The following is a 20,919-nucleotide window of genomic DNA, read 5'->3' as shown; positions in this document are numbered from 1 at the left end:
TTCAGCAGGTAAGTTAGTGCAAACGACTGATGAGCGATGGAGCAAGTGTGTTACTGAGTGGACACCACGAGATAGGAAGCATGGAAGAGGGAGACCAGACAGGAGAAGGAGAGACAAGATTGAGAAGTTGTGAATCATGGAATGCTATGAAGGAGACCTTTGTTCAGCAGTGGACTCAGGATGGCTGATTTGATATATCTATATATATATATATATATATACCTTGTATTATACGGGAAGGGGAGCAATGTTCATAGTGACTGTCTTTGTATCTCTCAGCATCTAGTTTGTTTTTAAATTCTTGTATGGTGTTTGCACACACTATTGTTTTGTCCAATTTGTTCCAGACATCCACCACTCTGTGTGGAAAACTTTTTTTTTCAGATCTCTTCTATAACTATCCTTTTTGAGTTTCTTTTCATGTCCTCTTGTTTTTCTTTTATCCCACTTTAATAAGCCTTCTCTGTCAAGGACTTCCATGCCTTTCATGATTCTGTAAATGGCTAGTAGATCCAGTTTAGACAATCTTTGTTCATATGTCAATCTTTAAAGTGTTGGTGCCTAGTAACCCTTATCATACTTCTCAATTAGAAGGGTCTTCCTTGTTTCCCCCTTAATATATTGGTACTATATTTGTTCTTTTCCAATCTTCTGGAACTTTTCCCTCTTTCAATGAACTGCTTAGTAGACTATGTATTTTGTCTGTTAGTTCATTCCTGCATTCTCTCAAAATCCAGTTTGCCATTTCATCTGTACCATGCAATTTTCTAACATTGTGATGACTCAAGTGATTCATTATTTCTTTCCTTGTTACTTCTAGCTCTTTCCTAGGGAGGACTTTCTCCTCCCACTCAACATCTTTAAGTTCTATGTTCTCCCTTGTAAACACTGATTTAAAATGCTTGTTCATAATTTCTGCCATTTCTATTTCCTGTGTATTCAATTCCTCCTTGTCATAGTTTCACTAATTCTTGTTTGCTTTTTCAGTTTGCTATTTACAAATCTATAAAATAGTTTTGGTTGATCTTTACATTTTTCTATGACATCCTTTTCGTATTTTCTCTTTTCTTCTCTGTGCACTTGTACATATTGGTTTCTATAACCAGTATATGTTTTCCATTTTACAGGTCTTTTGTCTTTCCTCTATTCTATCTAAGCTTTATCCCTTTTGTCTTTTGTTGTACCAATATTATTCATATCCTTTTCTTTTCTTTTTCTTGTCTTGGATTTTTTTTTCCATTCCCTTATAATTTTTTTTTTTTTTTTCATAATTTTCAGTTTCTCTACTGCTCATCTTATCAAAATTTGTTTTTCCATATATCAATCTTCCCTTTCTATATTGTTCGTTTTTTCCCATATATTTTTCTTCATTTAATTCCAGTTCAACTTAGTGGTGTTTTATATTCAATCTTGTCCACTATTTCAGGTTCTGATGTGATTATTAGGTCCAGTCTTGATGGTTCTTCCTCATTTCTGTACCTTGTATTCTCTTGTATCCATTGTGTCATTGTATGTTCTATAATCATATCAAGTAGTACATATCCCCATAGGTCGTCTCCACCCTTCACTGTCATCTCTTCCCAGCAGATTTCTTTACAATTAAAGTCACCCATTATAACTATTCTTCCTCCATCTCCCATTATCTTATTTAGTGTTAACCTTGTGTCTTCTAATATATTTTTGTGTTCTCTCTCTTCGCACAAACCTGTTTCAGGAGGCACATAATTTACCACAAACTTCCTGCTCTTCTTGTCCCTGTCCTCTATTTCCATCATAATCATCTCCACTCTATTCTTTCCATATGTAACATTCCTCACATTTATATCCTTCTTAGTCAGGAACATAACTCCACCACCTTGTTTTATTTCTCTGTTTCTAATCCAATAATTATATGCACCATGTCCTACACTGTTGGGTGGTAATGGACCTTTCATTTTGCCTCTACAATTCCCATTATGTCCGGTTCTTTTTCCTTCAGGTAATCATTCAAGCCTGTTATTAAGTCATCTATATTTGTGAAAGACATTTAATTTTCTGTTACCTCCATCCTGTTTTCTGTTTCCCTTCTGTTTTTCTCTACTATGAGCCATTTTCTCACTTTCATATCCACTACTCTCCAATAGAATTTCTCTTTGTTTGACTCTGTTCTGTTCATGTTTTTTTTTCTTAGCTTCGATTCTTTTTGTTTTTCCTCCCCTCTTTCCTCTTTATTCCTCTCTCTTTTTATCCATACCTGTTTATATTGATCACTTTTAGCTAGTTTCCCTGTTTTTGATATGACATTCTCTGCTGTCGTTTGTGACCTGAACTTAACCTTAATTGGTCTGGTCTCATCAATATTGTATTTCTCCAGTATATATATTTCTTCAATTTCTTTCTCTGTTTCTTGTTCATCTTCTTGAACTATTTTTAATACATTGTTTATTTTTTCCTTCTCATCCCTTACTCTGTAGTCCTATTTGAATTATGCTTCTCTTCCATTCCTAATATAATTATACATTTCTTTTTATCTGCTAAGACTCTTACTATATTCTCCTTCTCTCTCATCACTTTAATAACTGTGTCCTTAGTTTATTCTTTCCTCTGTTGTTTCACTATATCTCTAAATTCAATTTTGTTATACTCCTGGACTTTTTTTTCCAACCACTTACCTCTTTTGCTATGGACTCTTTATTCTCTTTATCATTCCTCTTTAATTCCTCATTCTCGTCCTTTACTTCTCTTAACTGTCTTTTTAATTCTTCTATTTCTTTATTTAGGTTTTGGATCTCCTTCTTTAGTTTTTCCAATTTATTGACTCTGTGTAATCAGCCCAAGTTGACAAAACCTAACCTCCCATTTTTGTTAGTTTTCCCCTAAACTTGCTATTTGGGGGAGGCTGTCATCTCCTCCCTCATTAAATACATAGAAATAATTATCTCCACTTTCTATTGCACTGCTCTTATCTATGTTTCTAATTTTTATGCCTTTACTGATTTCTTTGACTTCACCTGTGTTGTCTGCACATCTCTTGTTTACATTCCTTCTGACGTCCGGGGCCCATTCGTCCCCTTCCTCATTTTCTTCCATTTTCCTCAATAATCCCTCCCCTTCTCCTTTTTCTTCACCTTCCCACTACACCACGAGCTTTCCTCTTTGCTGCTAATACAACACAGGTATTCCATCATCATTGAAATCTACAAAAATTGTGTTTTTTTCCGGAGTTCCAATCTTCGCTGTCAATTCGACGACCGTGTGTGTGTGCGTGTATATATATTATATATATATATATTATATATATATATTATATATATATATATATATATATATATATATATATATATATATATATACAAAGGAGGTAGCTAAAAACAAAGACATAAAATCCACTCACACCTATTCCATCTCCATATACTTCACTCCCATTCACCCCCTCCCTTCCTCCTAACTTGGCTCCTTCTGGATGACAGATCATACCTGCATCTCACCCACTGCCCTGGGTCAGAAGCAGTGTCAGAAGACACAGCACATCACCAGCAAGGCTGCTTCATTAAACCAGTGACCTCCCTATCCATTCTCTCATGCAGAAAAAGAGAAAACAGGGAGAAATCCCTTCAGGCTGCATCAAAGTATCATTCACACATACTCCCTCACCCTCCATTCCCAACCCACTCCGTTTCATGCATCACAGCATTATCCATATACAACCATTCTCCATTCCCCCTATCTTCTGTCTTCTCCCTTCTTTCCTCAACATACATTCCCCTCTTTCCCATTGCTCCTTTTACCCCATCCATCCATCTCATCCTTGGTTGCGCCCTTAGGTTCACTCCTTCCACCTCTGCCTTCCACACCTATTTTACTAATCTTTCTTCAATCATTCTTTCTACATGTCCAAACCATCCCAATACATCAACCCTGTCTCTCAATTCCCTTTCCACCCACATTTTCCTCCTCACCTCCTTGTTTCTCACTCTATCCAACCTAGTAATTCCCATCATACTTCTGAGGCACCTCATATCAAACACATTCAAACTCCTCTTTTCCTCTCTTATGTTCAATGTTTCTGCCCTATACAGAAAGGGAGCTATGCTTGTAGTATTGTATCTATATATGTGCATATATATTGATACAGTGGACTTCAATATTAAGAAATGTAGCATAATGGAATTTGGAAAAATTAAAAATAGAATATCAGGACATTATAAAATTGGAACCAGGGAGGTAAAGAAAGTGGGATCTGAAAAAGATTTGGGAGTAATTATCTCAAACAACTTGTCCTATGATAAACAAATAAACAATATTGTTGGAGAATCCTATATCTTCCTAAGATCAATAAAAGTGGCATTTACATATTTGGATGAAGAAATTATCTTAAAAATATTAGTCACACTGACAAGGCCTAGACTAGAATATGAGGTGACATTGTGGTCACCCAGTACCAAAAAGAATATAAAGAAAATACAAAGAATCCAGAAAGCACCCACAAAAATGGCTCCTGTACTTTCAAACTTGTTATAAGACGAGAGACTGGCTAAATTGGAGTTACCAACTCTGGAGCAAAGAAGAGAGGCGACCTACTGACCATCTATAGAATCATGAAGGGCACAGAAATACTCAATAGAGAGGACTTGTTAAACTGGGACAAGAGAAACACAAGAGGACATGGAAAGAAACTCAAAAAACATAGTTATAGAAGAGATCTGAAGAAGAACAGTTTTCCACATAGAGTGGTGGACACTTGGACCAAACTGGATGAAAAAATAGTGTGTGCAAAAACCATTCATGAATCTAAGAGCAAACTAGACACTGTGAGATACAAAGGTGGGACATCACGAGCATAAATCCCCTTCCCGTAAAATATAACTAGGTAAATACAACTAAGTAAATATATACATACACATACACACTGAGTTAGAAGAGTTAGAAATGGCTGAAGTCATGAATAATCACTTCAAATCTGTCTTCACTACAGAGAAAGCACAATATTGGGACAAAGGAAATGAAAGGTGATCTCCCCCCATGAGTGAGTTAACAATAACACAAAAAGAAATATTGGAGCATCTATCAAACCTTGACGTCAGGAAATCACATGGCCTGGATGGAATTGCAAATTGGATTCTAAAAGCATACAAAGAAGAACTAAAAGACAAAATACATAACATAATAAGTTGCTCACTTAAAGAAGGAAAAATACTAAAAGACTGGAAAAATGCTAACATTGTACCAATATACAAAGGAGGAAACAAGGAAGAACCAATTAACTATAGGCCAGTCTCACTAACAAGCATTATAGCCAAAATTTGTGAGAAATCATGAAGAATAGATGGGCAAAACACCTGGAAGACAACAATATAATAAACCCAAGACAATTTGGGTTCAGACAAGGAAGATCATGTACCACAAACTTAATATCTTTCTACTAAAGATTAATAGACATAGTGCAAGAAAGGAATAGATGGGCTGATTGTCCCTTCCTGGACTTACAAAAAGCTTTTGACAAAGAACCACACAAAAAATTATTTTAAAAAATGGAACATATAGCAGGGATACAAGGGAACCTACTAAAATGGATGGAGGACTTCCTGATTGGTAGAAAGAGGAGAGTAGTGCTCAGAGAAAAATAACCAGGTTTGAAAGAGGTGATCAGTGGAGTACTGCAAGGATCTGTATTGGCTCCAATAATGTTTGCTATTTATGTGAATGACATGGATGATGATGTGAAATGTTACATGAGCTTCGTTGCAGACGGAGCCAAACTGTTAAGGAAAGTAAAAAATCTGCAGGAAGACCTGGAAGAAGACCTGGGGCAAAAAATGTGAAGTGGATTTCAATATTAACAATTGTAGCATAATGGAGTTTGGAAAAAGCAAAAATAGAATATCAGGACAATATAAAATTGGAACCAAGGAGGTAAAGGAGAGATCCAAAAAATATTTGGGTGTAATTATCTCAAACGATTTGTCCTATGATAAACAGATAAACAAAATTGTCAAAGAATCCTACAACTTGCTAAGATCAATAAAAGTGGCATTTACATATTTGGATGAATAAATGATTAAAAAAATATTGGTCAAACTGATAAGGCCTAGACTAGAATATGCAGTGACATTGTGGTCACCCAGTACCAAAAAGAATATAAAGAAAATACAAAGAATCCAGAGAGCAGCCACAAAAATGGCACCTGCACTTGCAAACTTGTCATATGAGGAGAGATTGGCTAAACTGGAGTTACCAACTCTGGAGCAAAGAAGAGAGAAAGGTGACCTACTGACCATCTACAGAATCATGAAGGGCACAGAAATACTCAATAGAGAGGACTTGTTAAACTGGGACAAGAGAAGCACAAGAGGATATGGAAAGGAAATCATAAAACATAGTTACAGAAGAGATCTGAAGAAAAACAGTTTTCCACATAGAGTGGTGGACACTTGGAACAAACTGGACAATGAAATAGTGTGTAAAAAACCATTCATGAGTTTAAGAGCAAACTAGACACTGTGAGATACAAAGGCGGGACACCACGAGTGTAGTTCCCCTTCCCGCAAAATACAACTAGGTAAATACACTCACACACATATGAACAAAGATTGTCCAAATTGGAACTACCAACACTGGAACAAAGAAGAAAAAGAGGAGAACTAATGACTATTTACAGAATTATGAAAGGGATGGAAGTCCCACATAGAGATGATTTATCAAAGTGGGACAAGAGAAAAACAAGAGGACATGAAAAGAAACTCAAAAAGAATAGTTATAGAAAAGATGTGAAAAAGAATTACTTCCCACACAGAGAGGTTGATATCTGGAATAGATTGGATGAGGCAACAGTGTGTGTAAATACTATTCAAGAATTTAAGAACAAACTTAATGCTGAAAGATACAAAGATGGGTCACTACGAGCATAGCTCCCTTCCTATATAATACAAATAGGTACACATATATATATATATATATATATTATATATATATATATATATATATATTTATATATATACACACACACACACACAGAATATCCCACTATCAAAGAAAATTAAGTTGTTTGCATTTGAAGATACATATATTATGGTCACTAACTGTGTTCCTCTTCAGCAAGGTTGTACAAAGGATGGGTGGACTTATGTATACTAGGAGGGGATACATAATAAGGGCATGGGTGGGTAAGCATGCTAATACATGGTCCATTTGAGCCCAAGTTGCAATGATCCCAAGGTCAAACTTGTCATTCCCTTCACCCCCATCATGAGATGCAGCCTTGAGGGGCTGTCATTCAGTCTCTGGTCTCTAAGGTAACTCTCTCAAATTGAGCTATATTTCTTTTCTCTTTTTACATTTTTTCGCACATGGAGAACTGATAACTGCCAACTGCTCTCCTCTCCCTACAATTTTGAGCAGGTGACATAGAAACAGTACCACACTGTTAATAGCATTGCTTTTTTCCTTTATACTAAAATTAGGTAAATACAACACAGACAACAGTCGAAAGTTTCTTCCCAGAAAAGTCTGTGGGAGGTTCTGAGGACCATTGACAGCCACTACTGGGTTGCAGATTTTCCATGTAATGAAACTTGAGCCAATGATTAATTTATTTGTAAATTTCAAACAACTGAGAAATGGTCCCCCCTTAGAAAGTTCCTGAGTGCACCCCTGACTATATCTACAGTAATTAATTCACACTTATTGTGCTGTACATGATAATTGTATTTAAGTACATGTACAAAAAATTTGTGTTCCCCTACAAAACCTTTGTCAATAATTTTCAAAAAAATATTCATTGAAACAATATTTCTTTTCCTTGAGATACCACATTTTTCAAAGCCATGTAAAATATGGGTGCATATTATGCATGGTGTTTTATACACTGACAAATACAGTTTATAAGTCTAGGGTTTTGGCTGCATGTTATTGTGGGGTTAAAAGTTGGTAGGTATATACAGGTTATACTTTGGGGTATATGGGGCACCCCTACATACCATAGCCATACATCATTTTGTCTGTGGTAGAGGAAATCTCTATTCATAGAGAAATGATGATACTTTACTATACTCTGACTGACCCTCCATTATGCTGTCCCCCCCAATCTTGTTACTGTCCTGCACCACTTCTCTGAATATTTATTTTCTCATTTTCCCAAACCCTGTGGTGGGGGAAAAGAATACTGCCACCAAGTCTTTCTTTGAGTCATATAAGATAACAAAAATGGGACAGGGATAGGACTAGGCATCCTTCTCCCTGTAGCCCCAAAGGGGACATTTAAAAAAAAAAAAAAAAAAAAAAAAAAACATAAGAGGGACTGGGAGGAGTTTTCCAACCAATACCCTAAGGTTTGGGTCTTTTAATGTATGTGGATGTGGTACAGATGAGAGTAAAAGGGAAGAGATAGGCAGTATGTTTGTGAGAAGAAAGATGGATGTGTTGGCATTGAGTGAAACTAAGTTGAAAGGGAGGGGTGAGTTTGAGTTTGGGAGTGTAGTTGGGAGGATCTCAGGAGTGAAGAGAGGATGAGGGAGAGAAGGGGTGGCTATACTAGTAAGTGAAGAGATAGGTAAGCATGTGGTGGAGTGGAAGGTTTCTTCAAGGTTAATGTGGATGAAGGTGAAACTGGGAAGGGAGATGTGGGTTTTTGTAAGTGCATATGGGCCTGGTAGTGAGAAGAGTGTAGAGGAAAGGGAGGCTTTTTGGATAGATTTAAATGAGTGAATGGAGGGTTTAGGGAAAAATGTCAACGTAGTGGTATTGGGAGACCTTAATGCTAGAGTAGGAAATGAACCAACAAAGTGGTTGGGAGGTGTGGAGTTCAAGGAAAGAATTGTAATGATGAGTTGATGGTGGAGATTTGTCTAGAGAGTTGATGATAGCAAGTACAGTGTTTAGGAAGAAAATTAAGCATAAAATATACATGGAAGATGGTGGTGGATGGAAGGGTGGTAGAGCATTAATGGACTATATAGTAGTAACCAGGAGAATAGTAGGAAGAGTTAAGGATGTACATGTTCTAAGGGGAGAGAAGGGGAATATCAGATAATCTTTTGGAAGGTAAGATGAGAGTGGAGGATAGATAGAGAAAGAGGAAAAGGACAGAAGTTAGAGAGGTGCTTAAAGTGAGAAAGAAAAGGAGAAGGAGTACAAGAAGCTGAGAAAGGAGTAGGAGGGAGTGAAGGATAGAGTAGAACTAGGAGTGGAGGAGGAATGGGGATGGTTCAAGGAGAGAGCCACAAGGTGTGCAAAGATGGATGTGGAATAAGGAGGACAGGAGGGTATAAAAGGAAGGATAATGAGTGGTGGGATGAGGAAGCAAAGAAGGTTGTAGAAGAGAAGAAGTGAGCATTCACAGATTGGTTACAAAAGAGGATGAGAGAATCATATGAGAGGTACAAAGAAAAGAGAAGAGAAGTAAAGCATAAGATAAAGGAGCCAAAGAGGAGAGCAGATATGAAATGGTGTAAGAGTACGACAGAAAAATTTGAAAGTAATAAAAAGATGTTTTGGAAAGATATTAAGAGAGGAAGAGGAGGCAAATCAAGTAGAGAAGAAAAGGTAAAAGGTGCAGATGGAGAGATGATAATGGAAGAGATGGCAGTAATAGGAAGATGGGCAGAGTATTTTAGGGAGTTGCTAAATGTAAAGGAGGATAGGGAGGGAAAGGTAGTTGCAGTGGGAATAGCTAAGAAAATGAGAATGATGAGTGAGGAAAATGGAGGAGAAATGAGGAAAGATGAGGTGAAAGCAGTTGTTAAGATGATGAGAGCAGGAAAGGCACCTGGGTTGGATGGGTATCATCCAGAATATCTAAAAAATGGAGGCACACTGATGGTAGATTGGCTGGTGAAATTATTTAATGTTTGTTTAAGAGAGGTTAGAGTACTGGAGGAGTGTCTGTATAGTTCCATTTTACAAGGGAAAAGGGGACAAGTGTGAGTGTCATAGTTCAGAGGGATCAGTTTTTAAGTCTAGTTAGAAAGGCTTATGGGAGGGTTTTCATTAAGAGGATTTGGAGAGGAACAGAGGGAGTAATTGGTGAGGAACAGTGTGGGTTTAGGACTGGTAGGGGTTGTGTGGATCAGATTTTTGTGGTAAGACATATATGTGAGAAATTATTAGGAAAGGTAAGGATGTTTTTTGGGCCTTTATGGATTTGGTAAAGAATTATGACAGGGTAGACAGGACGGCATTGTGGGAGGTACTGCGGATATATGGGATAGGACAGGGTTGATGAAAGAGTATTGGGATGGTTTGGACACATGGAAAGAATGAGTGAAGAAAAATTAGTAAATGAAGTGTGGAAGGCAGAGGTAGGAGTGAACATGGGGGGGCAACCAAAGATGAGATGGATGGATGGGGTAAAAGAGGCATTGGGAAAAAGGAGAATGTATGTTGAGGAAGGAAGGGAGAAGACAGAAGATAGGGGTGAATGGAGAATGGTTGTGTATGGATAATACTGTGATCATTGAAAGGGAATGGGTGGGGATGGGGGGTGAGGGAGTATGTGTAATAATTAAAATTGACAGCCCAAAGGGATTTCTCCCCGTCTTCTCCATTTCTACATGAGGGGACAGAGAGGAGGTTTGGCAGTTTAATGAAGTGGCCTTGCTGTGGTTGCGGGTTGTGCTTTGTCTTGCAACACTGCTTCTGACCCAGGGCAGTGGGTGAGCTGCAGGGAGGGGAGAGGTGGATGGGAGTGGAGTATGTAGGGATGGAATGGGTGTGAGTGGATTTTATGGCTTTGTTTTTTGGCTACCTCCCTTGTAAGGGGGAAAAACCCTTTGGTTTATGTATATATAAAACATGAACACTGGGATGGATGTAAAAGAAATATACAAAATTAAGTAAAGTGCAAAAATCAATTAGAACATAAACTAATTAACCAATCAGTACCTCAAGTTTCCCTCAACAGAAAAATGCAGCTCTAGAACTGCTAGCAAATGTTGTCTTCTCATAGATCTCTCTGAGAAGAATTACTGGACTGCTATTTGTTTTATGTAACTGTGGATTTGTTTTTATGTCACATAGTAAAAGGAGAGGAGTAGTTACTAACAGTCAGCTCTATGTAAATGAAAAAAAGAAAAGAAAACAGGGAAGAAAAGCTTAGGCCCAGTTTTTAGACAAAGTGCCAGCTGCAAGGGGGTGTATTTATATTAAAGAAGAGAGTTGATAGGCTTTGAAGATAGGTGATGGGGGATTTAATATGTCTCCAATAACTAGCACTTCTATAATTGGTGGAATAATTTCAAGAAGAGGTTTAAGGAGCATAGCATAAAAAAGGGGTAGCAGAAGTTAAAAATATATCTGCTTTCTTCTTGAAATGGAGATTTTTCTTCAATAATAATAGAGTGCTATGTGACTCAGGTCTGTAGGGTGTCACCAAAGTCTCTAAAGCAATGACTGCATAAAGCTTCTGCAGCCAATACTCCATACAAGGAGTAGAGAGATTATCTTCTTTAATGTTCATCCTATGGGACCACCTTGTACATATGCCTATCACTTGTCCCAACATAAATCACAAAATCTCATGATTACTTTGAAACAAAGTTATATTTTCAACTGGAGAGTTTCAGCAATCATGATTTAGTGTATGAAATATCTTTAAATCATAATATTCATGTGGGTACTTTGAATTTTAAGAATGCTATTTATTAATATATTCAAGTTGTTGCAGCATTGCAAATGCAAATTAAATGTACACAGAGGTGGCAATCTTCCAAGATAATAAGCTGTGAAGTTTGGAATGTTGGTTATAAACAAATGAGAACTGGAAAAATCTATACAGCAATGGGCTTCAGTGTACTGCACACAAAAAGTATGGAGCAGCAAAAGCCCCTAAAATGTCTGTGTAGTTTGGCTGTTTCCAAGATCCATGAGTGGGAAGAGGCTGATTAAGTTGGACACCAACATAGGCAGCGGCAAAGGGCTATGTGATGAGCAGTAGCAACAACTGCTGTTGAGGTGAAAAGAAAGTGCAGTGGCAGCAACTGCAGTGACAGGTGAGAAGAGGAGCAGTGGCAGTAACTGGGTGAGAGCGTGCATATAACAATGCAAACTGAAAATGAAGTAGGTGAAGTGGGTGGGGCAGTTAGAGAATGACAGGGGGAGGGACGCACATCTTGGTGTTGAGGAGTCTGGTGGGCAGCAAGCTGGAGAGGGAGAGGCGGGCCTGGTTGCACGCTGCGATACATGTCAGCACCTCCTCGGGCTCCTGCTCAGGTGGCGGCGTGGGAGGCGGCGAGCACGGACTCACATCAGAGTTGTAGATCTGACGCATCAACTCCAAACGGTGTCTACAATGCGCGGCAAAAGCAACAACAACTGACTCAGTGGTGGCAATCTAGTCTGTGTGATACACACGGGCTCAGCGGACCCCTCAGACTATGACTAACCTCATATCTGATGCCAGCAATGCTTAGATGCCAATAGTTGTGGTTTTATCCAAAAATTTCCTTGCAGAATGCCAGTTACTAAAAGATGCCATTCCTTCATATTGTGGTGGCATCTGAAGAAAGTGGCGTCACCATTGATGATGAATAAATGGGGCAATTAATATGGGTTGGCACCCGCCCATCTGCATGCCTTGACATGCTGAGGCCTTCACTATGCCAGTATTGTAGACAAAGTTTGGAATCTAGGGTCTATACGGCCCATGCAAAGACACAAATCTACTTACCGGAAGAACATTGGGGACCCACATTGCGGTGGTCCATTCTACAGCTAGTAAGAATTAAAGTTACTTACCAACCACTTGCAAGCTTGGATTTCAAATGCACTTTTGTACAAATATCAAACTTTGTCTACAACTGGGGGAAGGGCTACACCTAAAGAATTTCAAGATTCAAGAATGGGGTGGATCTGTACAATAATTCTATCTTTACATCCTAACAAATTTGAAAACATTATTTACACAACAGATGATCAGGCTTACTGCAGGTAAAAAGTACCCATGAAAACAACTAAAGGATGAAAAATCAAAACATGATGGGCAACTAAAAAAAATACTATACTTACGTAAGATTGAAGCGAAGTGAGCCAAGGACCATAAGTGCAAAACACAGTACAAAAAGCAGTAGGATCAAATGCATGGAAAAAATGGGGGAAATAGGGAGTGTGGGAATAGCAACACAACAGTAGGAAGAGTTAATGATCAAATAAAGAAAAATTAGACATAATAGTGTAGTACCCCATGAGGCCTACATCACAAGCTGAGGAGGAATAAATAACATATTGGATCACTATCATACCTGAGCTTCTCCAGGGTCCAGTAGTGTGTAGCTCCATTCTTTGTATCTTGTACTTCTACAGCTACTATTGTACGAGGTGTGGGACGATCTTCCTCATCCTCATCTTCTTCCAACAGTGGGAGGAAATCAGGGGGAAGTGGAGAGAAGAGAGTGTCTGTGAGAAGAGTGAACTGGAACTGTACCTGTAACATAGAAAGATGCAAATGCTGAGTCTGAAAATTAGTAATGTATTGTAAGCAACAAAATTCACAATTGTGATATACATACAGTATATCTCTTCATCTATATAGTGAAAAGCCACTTTAATCTTCTGCAGCAGTCCATTCATCTCTCCCATAATCCTGCTGATAAAGCTGTCAGGTGACAGGTTGTCTTTTATCGACACTCCTAAATCTTTCTCTTTTGCTTTGTAATGTGTATTTACCTAAGTGTATTTACCTAATTATGGTACGCAGGAAAGGAGCAATGCTTGTTGGGTCCCATCTCCTATTCTCTAATTTTTTAATCATACCTAGCCTCAAACCCATGTATCTAGATTTGAACTCATGTATTGTCTGAGCTTGGGCTATATCACCTTCTAAGCTATTCTATGTATTTATACATCAATGTAAAAAAATTTATTTCATCCTTTTGACATATAGTCTTTCTTAATTTGCTCCCATGACCTATTAAAGCCCTCCCATCTTTAATCAGGAGATCTGTTCTATGCAATCTATCTCCTTTAGTGACCTCAATACTGTAATCATATAAACTCTTTTTCTTCAATTTTTCAAGGTGGGCAGAACCAACGTTTTAGTCTTTCACCATATGGTTTATCTGCCAGGCTAGGGACCATTTTGGTAGCTGCCTTTTGTATTCTCTTGATCTTGCTTGTATTATTCACTCTATGTGGAGACCACACTACAAATGCATATTCCAATCTTGGATATATCCAGGTTTCTATGAGTTTTTTCATCATCCCTTCATCCATATAGTGGAACACCACTTTAATCTTCTGCAGTAGTCCATGTCTCTCCCACAATCCTGCTGATATGTCTGTCAGGTGACAAGTTGTCTTTTATCAACATTCTCAAGTCTTTCTCCTCTTTTGTGTATTAATTTTACCTAATTGTACATACCTAATTGTAGTTTACAGGAAAGGAGCAATGCTCATTAGGTCCTGTCTCCTATCCTCTAATTTTCTAACATACCTACACTCAAATTCATATATGGTTCCAACTTAATATATATCTTTGATTTCCAATTATCAGATTTAGATATGAACTCGTGTATTATTTGAGTTCAGGTTATGTCACCTTCTAAGCTAATCAACATATTTATAAATCCATGACCTCTTAAAGTCCACCCATCTTTAATCAGGAGGTCTCTTCTATCAATGCAAGAAGAAATCTCCTGATTAAAGATGGGAAAGTGTGTGCATTTACCTAATTGTATTTACCTAGTTGTATTATGCGGGAAGGGAGCTATGCTCGTAGTGACCCGTCTTTGTATCTTTCAGTATCGTTTGTTCTTAAATTCTTGAGCAATGTTTGCACACACTATTGCCTTATCTAATTTATTCCAGGTATCCACCACTCTGTGTGGGAAGCTATTCTTTTTCAGATCTCTTCTATAATTATCTAGTTGTATTATACAGGAAGGGGAGCTATGCTCATCGTGACCCATCTTTATACTTTGCAACATCTAGTTTGTTCTTAAATTCTTGTATGATGTTTGCATACCCTATTGTTTCATCCAATTTATTCCAGACATCCACCATACTGTGTGGAAAACATTTTTTTTTTCAGATCTCTACTATAACTATCCTTTTTTAGTTTCTTTTCATGTTCCCTTGTTTTTCTTCTATCCCACTTTAATAAGTCTTCTCTGTCAAGGACTTCCATGCCTTTCATGATTTTGTAAATGGCCAATAGATTGCCTCTTTCTCTTCTTCCAGGGTTGGTAGTTCCAGTTTAGACAATCTTTGCTCATATATCAATTTTGAAAGTGTTGGGGCCATCTTTGCCATTGCTCTTAGAATTCTTTCTATTTTCCTTTTGTTCTTTTTTGTATTGGGTATCCATAGTGTTGCAGTGTACTCCAATCTTGGTCTTATCAGTGTGACTAGTATTTGTTTTTACCATTACCTCATCCAAGTAATTAAAAGCCAACTTTATTGATCTTGGTAGATTATAGGTTTCTCCAACTATTTTGTTTATCTGCTTGTCTGTTGTCTTTGTAATTACTCCTTGATCCTTTTCAGAACTAGCTTTTCTACTTCCTTTGCACTGATTTTGCATTGTCCTGATATTCTTTTTTTACTTTTTCCAAATTCCATTACACTATATTTCTTAATGTTGAAGCTCACCTCCCACTTTTGACTCCATTCCCAGACCTTGTCCAGGTCTCTCTGTAGTGATTCACATTCTTTTCCATACTTACTTTCTTTAGTAGTTTTGTGTCATCTGCAAAGAAGTTCATGTAACATTCTACACCTCCATTCATGTCATTTACATATATAGCAAACATTATCAGAGTCAATACTGAACCCTGTGGGACTCCACTTATCATTTCTTCCCAGGTAGAGTTTCTATCTCTGAGCACCACTCTCATTTTTCTCCCATACAAGAAATCTTCCATCCTTTTCAGTAATTTTCCTTGTACACCTCCTGTTGTTTCGGGTTTTCTTAATAGTTTTTTGTGTGGTACTTTATCAAATACCTTTTGTAAGTCTAGGAAAGCACAGTCTGTCCACCCATCCCTTTCTTGCATTATATCTACTACCCTTGAATAGAAACAGATAAAATTTGTGGCACATGATCTTCCCTGTCTAAAACAGATTTGTTTTGGATTTAATATATTGTTCTTCTCCAGATGTTTAGTCCATCTACTTTTGATGACTTTTTCAAAAATTTTAGTTATTGCACTTGTGTGTATTTACCTAGTTGTAATTTACAGGAAGGGGAGCTATGATTTATCTAGACTGTTTTTAAATTCATGTATCATTTTTGCACACACCACATTCTCATCGAACTTGTTCCAAATGTCTATTATCATGTGGGGAAAGCTGTTCTTCTTCAGATCTCTTCTATAATTGTCTTTTTTTTATTTTCTTCCCATGTCCTCTTGTATCTCTACTATCCCATTTTATTAGATCTTCTCTATCAATAATTTCCATGCCTTTCATGATTCTATACATAGTTATCAAGTCTCTTCTCTCTCTTCTTTGTTCCAATGTCTGTAGCTCAAGTTTTGCCAGTCTCTCCTCGTATAATAGTTCTGAGAGTGTTGGTGTCAATTTCGTAATTGCTCTTTGTATTCTTTCAAGTTTTGTTATACATTTTTTTTTTTTTTTTTCTTTGCACTTGGTGACCATGTCGTCACTGCATACTCCAATTTTGGTCTTATCAAAGTGACTAGTATTTTCTTCACCATTTCTTTGTCCAGGTGACAGCAGAGAATGCCACTTTGATTGATCTTATAAAATTATAAGTTTCTCCAATAATTTTGTTTATATGTTTCTCAGGGGACATATTCATAATAATGACTCCTAGGTCCTTCTCTTTTTCCACTTTTTTTATTTCTTCCTCTCCCAAAGTATATGAGCCCACTATTCTATTTTTTGTTTCTTCCAAATTACATTAAAATACACTTCTTAATATTGAATTCCATCTCCTATTTCCTATTCCATTCCCATACTTTGTTGAGATCACTTTGCAGCAATTCACAATCTTCTTCAGTGTTCACTTTTTTCAACAGTTTTGCATCATCTGCAAAGAAGCTCATATAACTTTCAATTCCTTTATCCATATCATTGATATATAGCAAACATTATTGGGGCCAAAACTGTTCCTTGTGGAACTCCACTAATTACTTCATCCCAATTAGAATGTTTGTCTCTTATCACCACTCTCATTTCTCTTTCATGCAAGAAGTCTTCCATCCACTTCAGTAGTTTTCCCTGTATTCCTCCTGCAGTTTCTAATTCCTTTACCAATTTCTTATGTGGCACCTTATCAAAAGCTTTTTTTAGGTCTAGAAATGCACAATCAGCCCATCCATCTCTTTCTTGTATTATATCTATTAGTCTTGAATACAAACACATCAAGTTTATGACACATGATCATCCTTGTATAAATCCAAACTGCCTTGGATTTAGTACATTTTTTTTTCCAAGTGCCTTACCCATCTACTTTTGATAATTCTTCCACAAATTTCTCTTTGTCTGACTCTGTTCTGTTCTCGTTTTTTTTCCTTAGCTTTGATTCTTTTTGTTTTCTCTTCCTGTCTTTCCTCTTCATTCGTCTCTCTTTTTATCCATACCTGTTTATACTGATCACTTTTTGCTAGTTACCCTATTTTTGATAAGACATTCTCTGCTGTCATTTGTGACCTGAATTTAGCCTTAATTGGTCTGGTCTTGTCTATATTTCCCTAGCCTATAAATTTCTTCAATTTCTTTCTCCCTATTTCTTGTTCACCTTCTTGAAATATTTTAATACCTTGTTTACTTTTTCCTTCTCATCCTTTACACTTGTAGTCCTATTTGGATTATGTTTCTCTTCCATTCCTAATATAATTATACATTTCTTTTTATCTGCTAAGTCTCTTACTATATTCTCCTTCTCTCTCATCACTTTAATAACTGTGTCCTTAGTGTGTTCCTTCATCTGTTGTTTCACTATATCTCTAAATTTAATTTTGTTATCCTCCTGGACTTTTTTCCAACCACTTACCTCTTTTGCTATGGACTCTTTATTCTCTTTATTATTCCTCTTTAATTCCTCATTCTCATCCTTTACTTCTCTTAACTGTCTTTTTAATTCTTCTATTTCTTTAGTTAGGTTTTGATTCTCCTTCTTTAGTTCTTCCAATTTATCAACTCTTTGTGTAATTAGTGCGAGTTGGCTAAACCTAACCTACCATGCTTCATTCATTTTTGTTAGGTTTTCCTCTAGACTTGCTAAACCTAACCTCCCATTTTTGTTAGTTTTTCCCCTAAATTTGCTAATCATGGGAGGTTGTCATCTCCTCCCTCATTAAATTCATAGAAATATTTATCTCCACTTTCTATTGAGCTGCTCTTATCTATATTTCTACTCTTAATTCCTTTACTTATTTGTTCGACATCAGCTGTGTCATCTGCACATCTTTTATTATTTACACCTGTTTGGACGTTTGAGGCTTGTTCATCCTCTTCCTCATTTCCTTCCATTTTCTTCAATAATGCCTCCCCCTTTATTTTTTTTATTTTTTTTTTTTACCTACCCACTACACCACAAGCTTTCCCCTTTCCTATTAATACAACAAAGGTACTCCCTTGTTGCTGAAATCCATGAAAATTGCATTTTTTCTGGAGTTCCAATCTCCGTCGTCAATCCGACGATGTGTGTATTTACCTAGTTGAATTTTACGGGACAAGAACTATGCTCATAGTGACCCATTTTCATATCTCTCCACATCCAATTTATTCTTAAAATCTTGTATAGTTTTGGCACTCACTGTTTCTCTATTTAGTTTGTTACAGACATCAATCACTCTATGTGGGAAGCTATTCTTTTTCAAATCTCTTCTGTAACTGTCCCTCTTTAGCTTCTTTTCATGTCCTCTTGTTTCTCGTCTGTCCCATTTTACCTGCCCACTACACCACAAGCTTTCCCTTTTCCTAATACAACACAGGTACTCCCTCATTGCTGAAATCCATGAAAATTGCGTTTTTTCTGGAGTTCCAATCTCCGTCATCAATCCAACGATGTGTGTATTTACCTAGATGTATTTTATGGGACAAGAACTATGCTCATATTGATCCATTTTCATATCTCTCTGCATCCAGTTTATTCTTAAAATCTTGTATAGTTTTGGTACTCACTGTTTCTCCATTTAGTTTGTTACAGACATCAATCACTCTATGTGGGGAGCTATTCTTTTTCAAATCTCTTCTGTAACTCTCCTTCTTTAGCTTCTTTTCTTGTCCTCTTGTTTCTCTTCTGTCCCATTTTAACCTCTTCCATACGGTGCCGCCTACGTAGGCGGCATGAGGAGCAAGTGGATACGCGAGGCTGCCATATTGGCGTCTTGATTATATTTATTGTAGTTGTCCCTGCATAACTGACATACTCTCTAAACTGGCTTCATCACATTTTCTATGGTTATCAAAATTCACGGGTGAAAGAGAGAACGATCGATATAAGCGGTGACTATTTTTTATGATGCGAGTATTATGACGCAACATCGTACGTCTGGCAGCTAATGCTGCCCGCGAGATTTTGGCCCGGAGTGAAGTGGTTAATAAGTTGTCTCAATCAAGAATTTCCATCCCTTTCATAATTCTGTAAATGGTCAACAAATCACCTCTTTCTTTTCTCTATTCCAGTGTTGATAGATGTAATTTTTCTAATCTTTGTTCACGTATTTACCTAGTTGTATTCACCTAGTTGTACTTTGCGGGAGGAGAGCTATGCTCATAGTGACCCGCAGTTGCATCTTTCTGCATCCACTTCTTTCTTAAAATCATGTATAGTTTTAGCACTCACTGTTTCCTCTTTCAGTTTGTTCCATGTATCTATTACTCTGTGTGGAAAGATTTTTTTTTTTTAGATCTCTTCTGTAATTGTCTTTCTTAAGTTTCTTCTTGTGTCCTCTTGTATTTTTTCTGTCCCATTTTAGTAGGTCATCCCTATCAAGAATTTCCATCCCTTTCATAATTCTATAGATCGTTATCAAATCACCTCTTTCTCTTCTTTGTTCTAGGGTTAAGTTTAGTTTATCCAATCTTTGTTCGTATGTCATCTTGCAAAGTGTTGGTGCCATCTTTGTCATTGCTCTTTGAATTCTTTCCATTTTTTTTTTTTTTTTTTTTTTTCTTTTTTTTTTTTTTTGTATTACCAGTGTAACTAGCATCTTCTTTATCTTTTCCTCATCCATGTAGTCAAAGGCCAATTTCATTGATCTTAATAAGTTGTAAGTTTCTCCAACTATTTTGTTAACATGTTTGTCTGGTGTCATGTCGTTTAGATAATTACTCCTAAGGTCCCTCTCTGAGTTTACTTTTATAACTTCCTCTCTACCAACTTTATATTGACCCATTATTCTATTTTTACTTTTTCCAAATTCCATTATACATTTCTTAATGTTGAAATTCACTTCATTCTTTTTACTCCATTTCCAGACTTTGTCCAGGTCTTCTTGAAAAGATTTGCAATCTTCTTCTGTACTTACTCTCTTCAATAGTTTCACATCATCTGCAAAGAAGTTCATATAACATTCCACACCTTCATCCATGTGATTTATATAAACAGCAAACATTATTGGAGCCAATACAGAGCCTTGGAGGACTCCACTTATCATACCTACCCAATTTGAGTTCTTTTTTCTAAGTACCACCCTCATTTTTCTTCTGTTCAAGTGTGATGGAAGGATGCCACCTTGGGAATAGGACAGTAGGATGGGCACCCCATTTTATATCATGTGGTTTGAATACCCTGGTCCTTAAATCTACCTCAATTCATATGAATGGCTTCTTATAGCTGCCTTTAAGCACAGCAGTGGCTACACCCCAGGTAGTGTCATTGCCCTGCCAGTTGAACTACATGTGGATAGCCTATCTGGAGGTTTCCAGATGGGGATGGAGGCCACACTCATCCATCCTCATGTGTGTCCCCCCAGCCACAGGTTAAATGGCAGTCTGGGGTGGCTATGGTGTCTTAACAAGGCTTCTCAGTAGTGCAAT

At 37.1% G+C, this 20,919-nt stretch overlaps 1 protein-coding gene across 16 annotated transcripts in view; it reads right to left on the bottom strand.

The window, feature by feature from the left end:
- The window catches only part of unc-104 (kinesin family member unc-104), a 400,417-nt gene that overhangs the window by 96,223 nt on the left and 283,275 nt on the right, over window positions 1–20,919 (bottom strand). For 12 of the 16 annotated variants that reach the window (XM_076197529.1, XM_076197534.1, XM_076197523.1 and 9 more), the window contains 2 exons: window positions 13,212–13,393; window positions 12,081–12,257 (listed from right to left, as the gene is read on the bottom strand). In XM_076197529.1, coding sequence (XP_076053644.1) covers window positions 12,081–12,257; window positions 13,212–13,393 — 359 coding nt within the window. The remainder of the gene's footprint in view (window positions 1–12,080; window positions 12,258–13,211; window positions 13,394–20,919) is intronic. The other 4 variants (XM_076197582.1, XM_076197575.1, XM_076197590.1 and 1 more) reach the window with 1 other exon arrangement.

Source organism: Oratosquilla oratoria, chromosome 1 (genome assembly GCF_046742065.1).
Source record: "Oratosquilla oratoria isolate Oo_2021 chromosome 1, ASM4674206v1, whole genome shotgun sequence".
Classification (NCBI taxonomy): domain Eukaryota; kingdom Metazoa; phylum Arthropoda; class Malacostraca; order Stomatopoda; family Squillidae; genus Oratosquilla; species Oratosquilla oratoria.
Note: the sequence above shows the minus strand (reverse complement) of the source record. Positions and strands in the feature narration are given on the sequence as shown.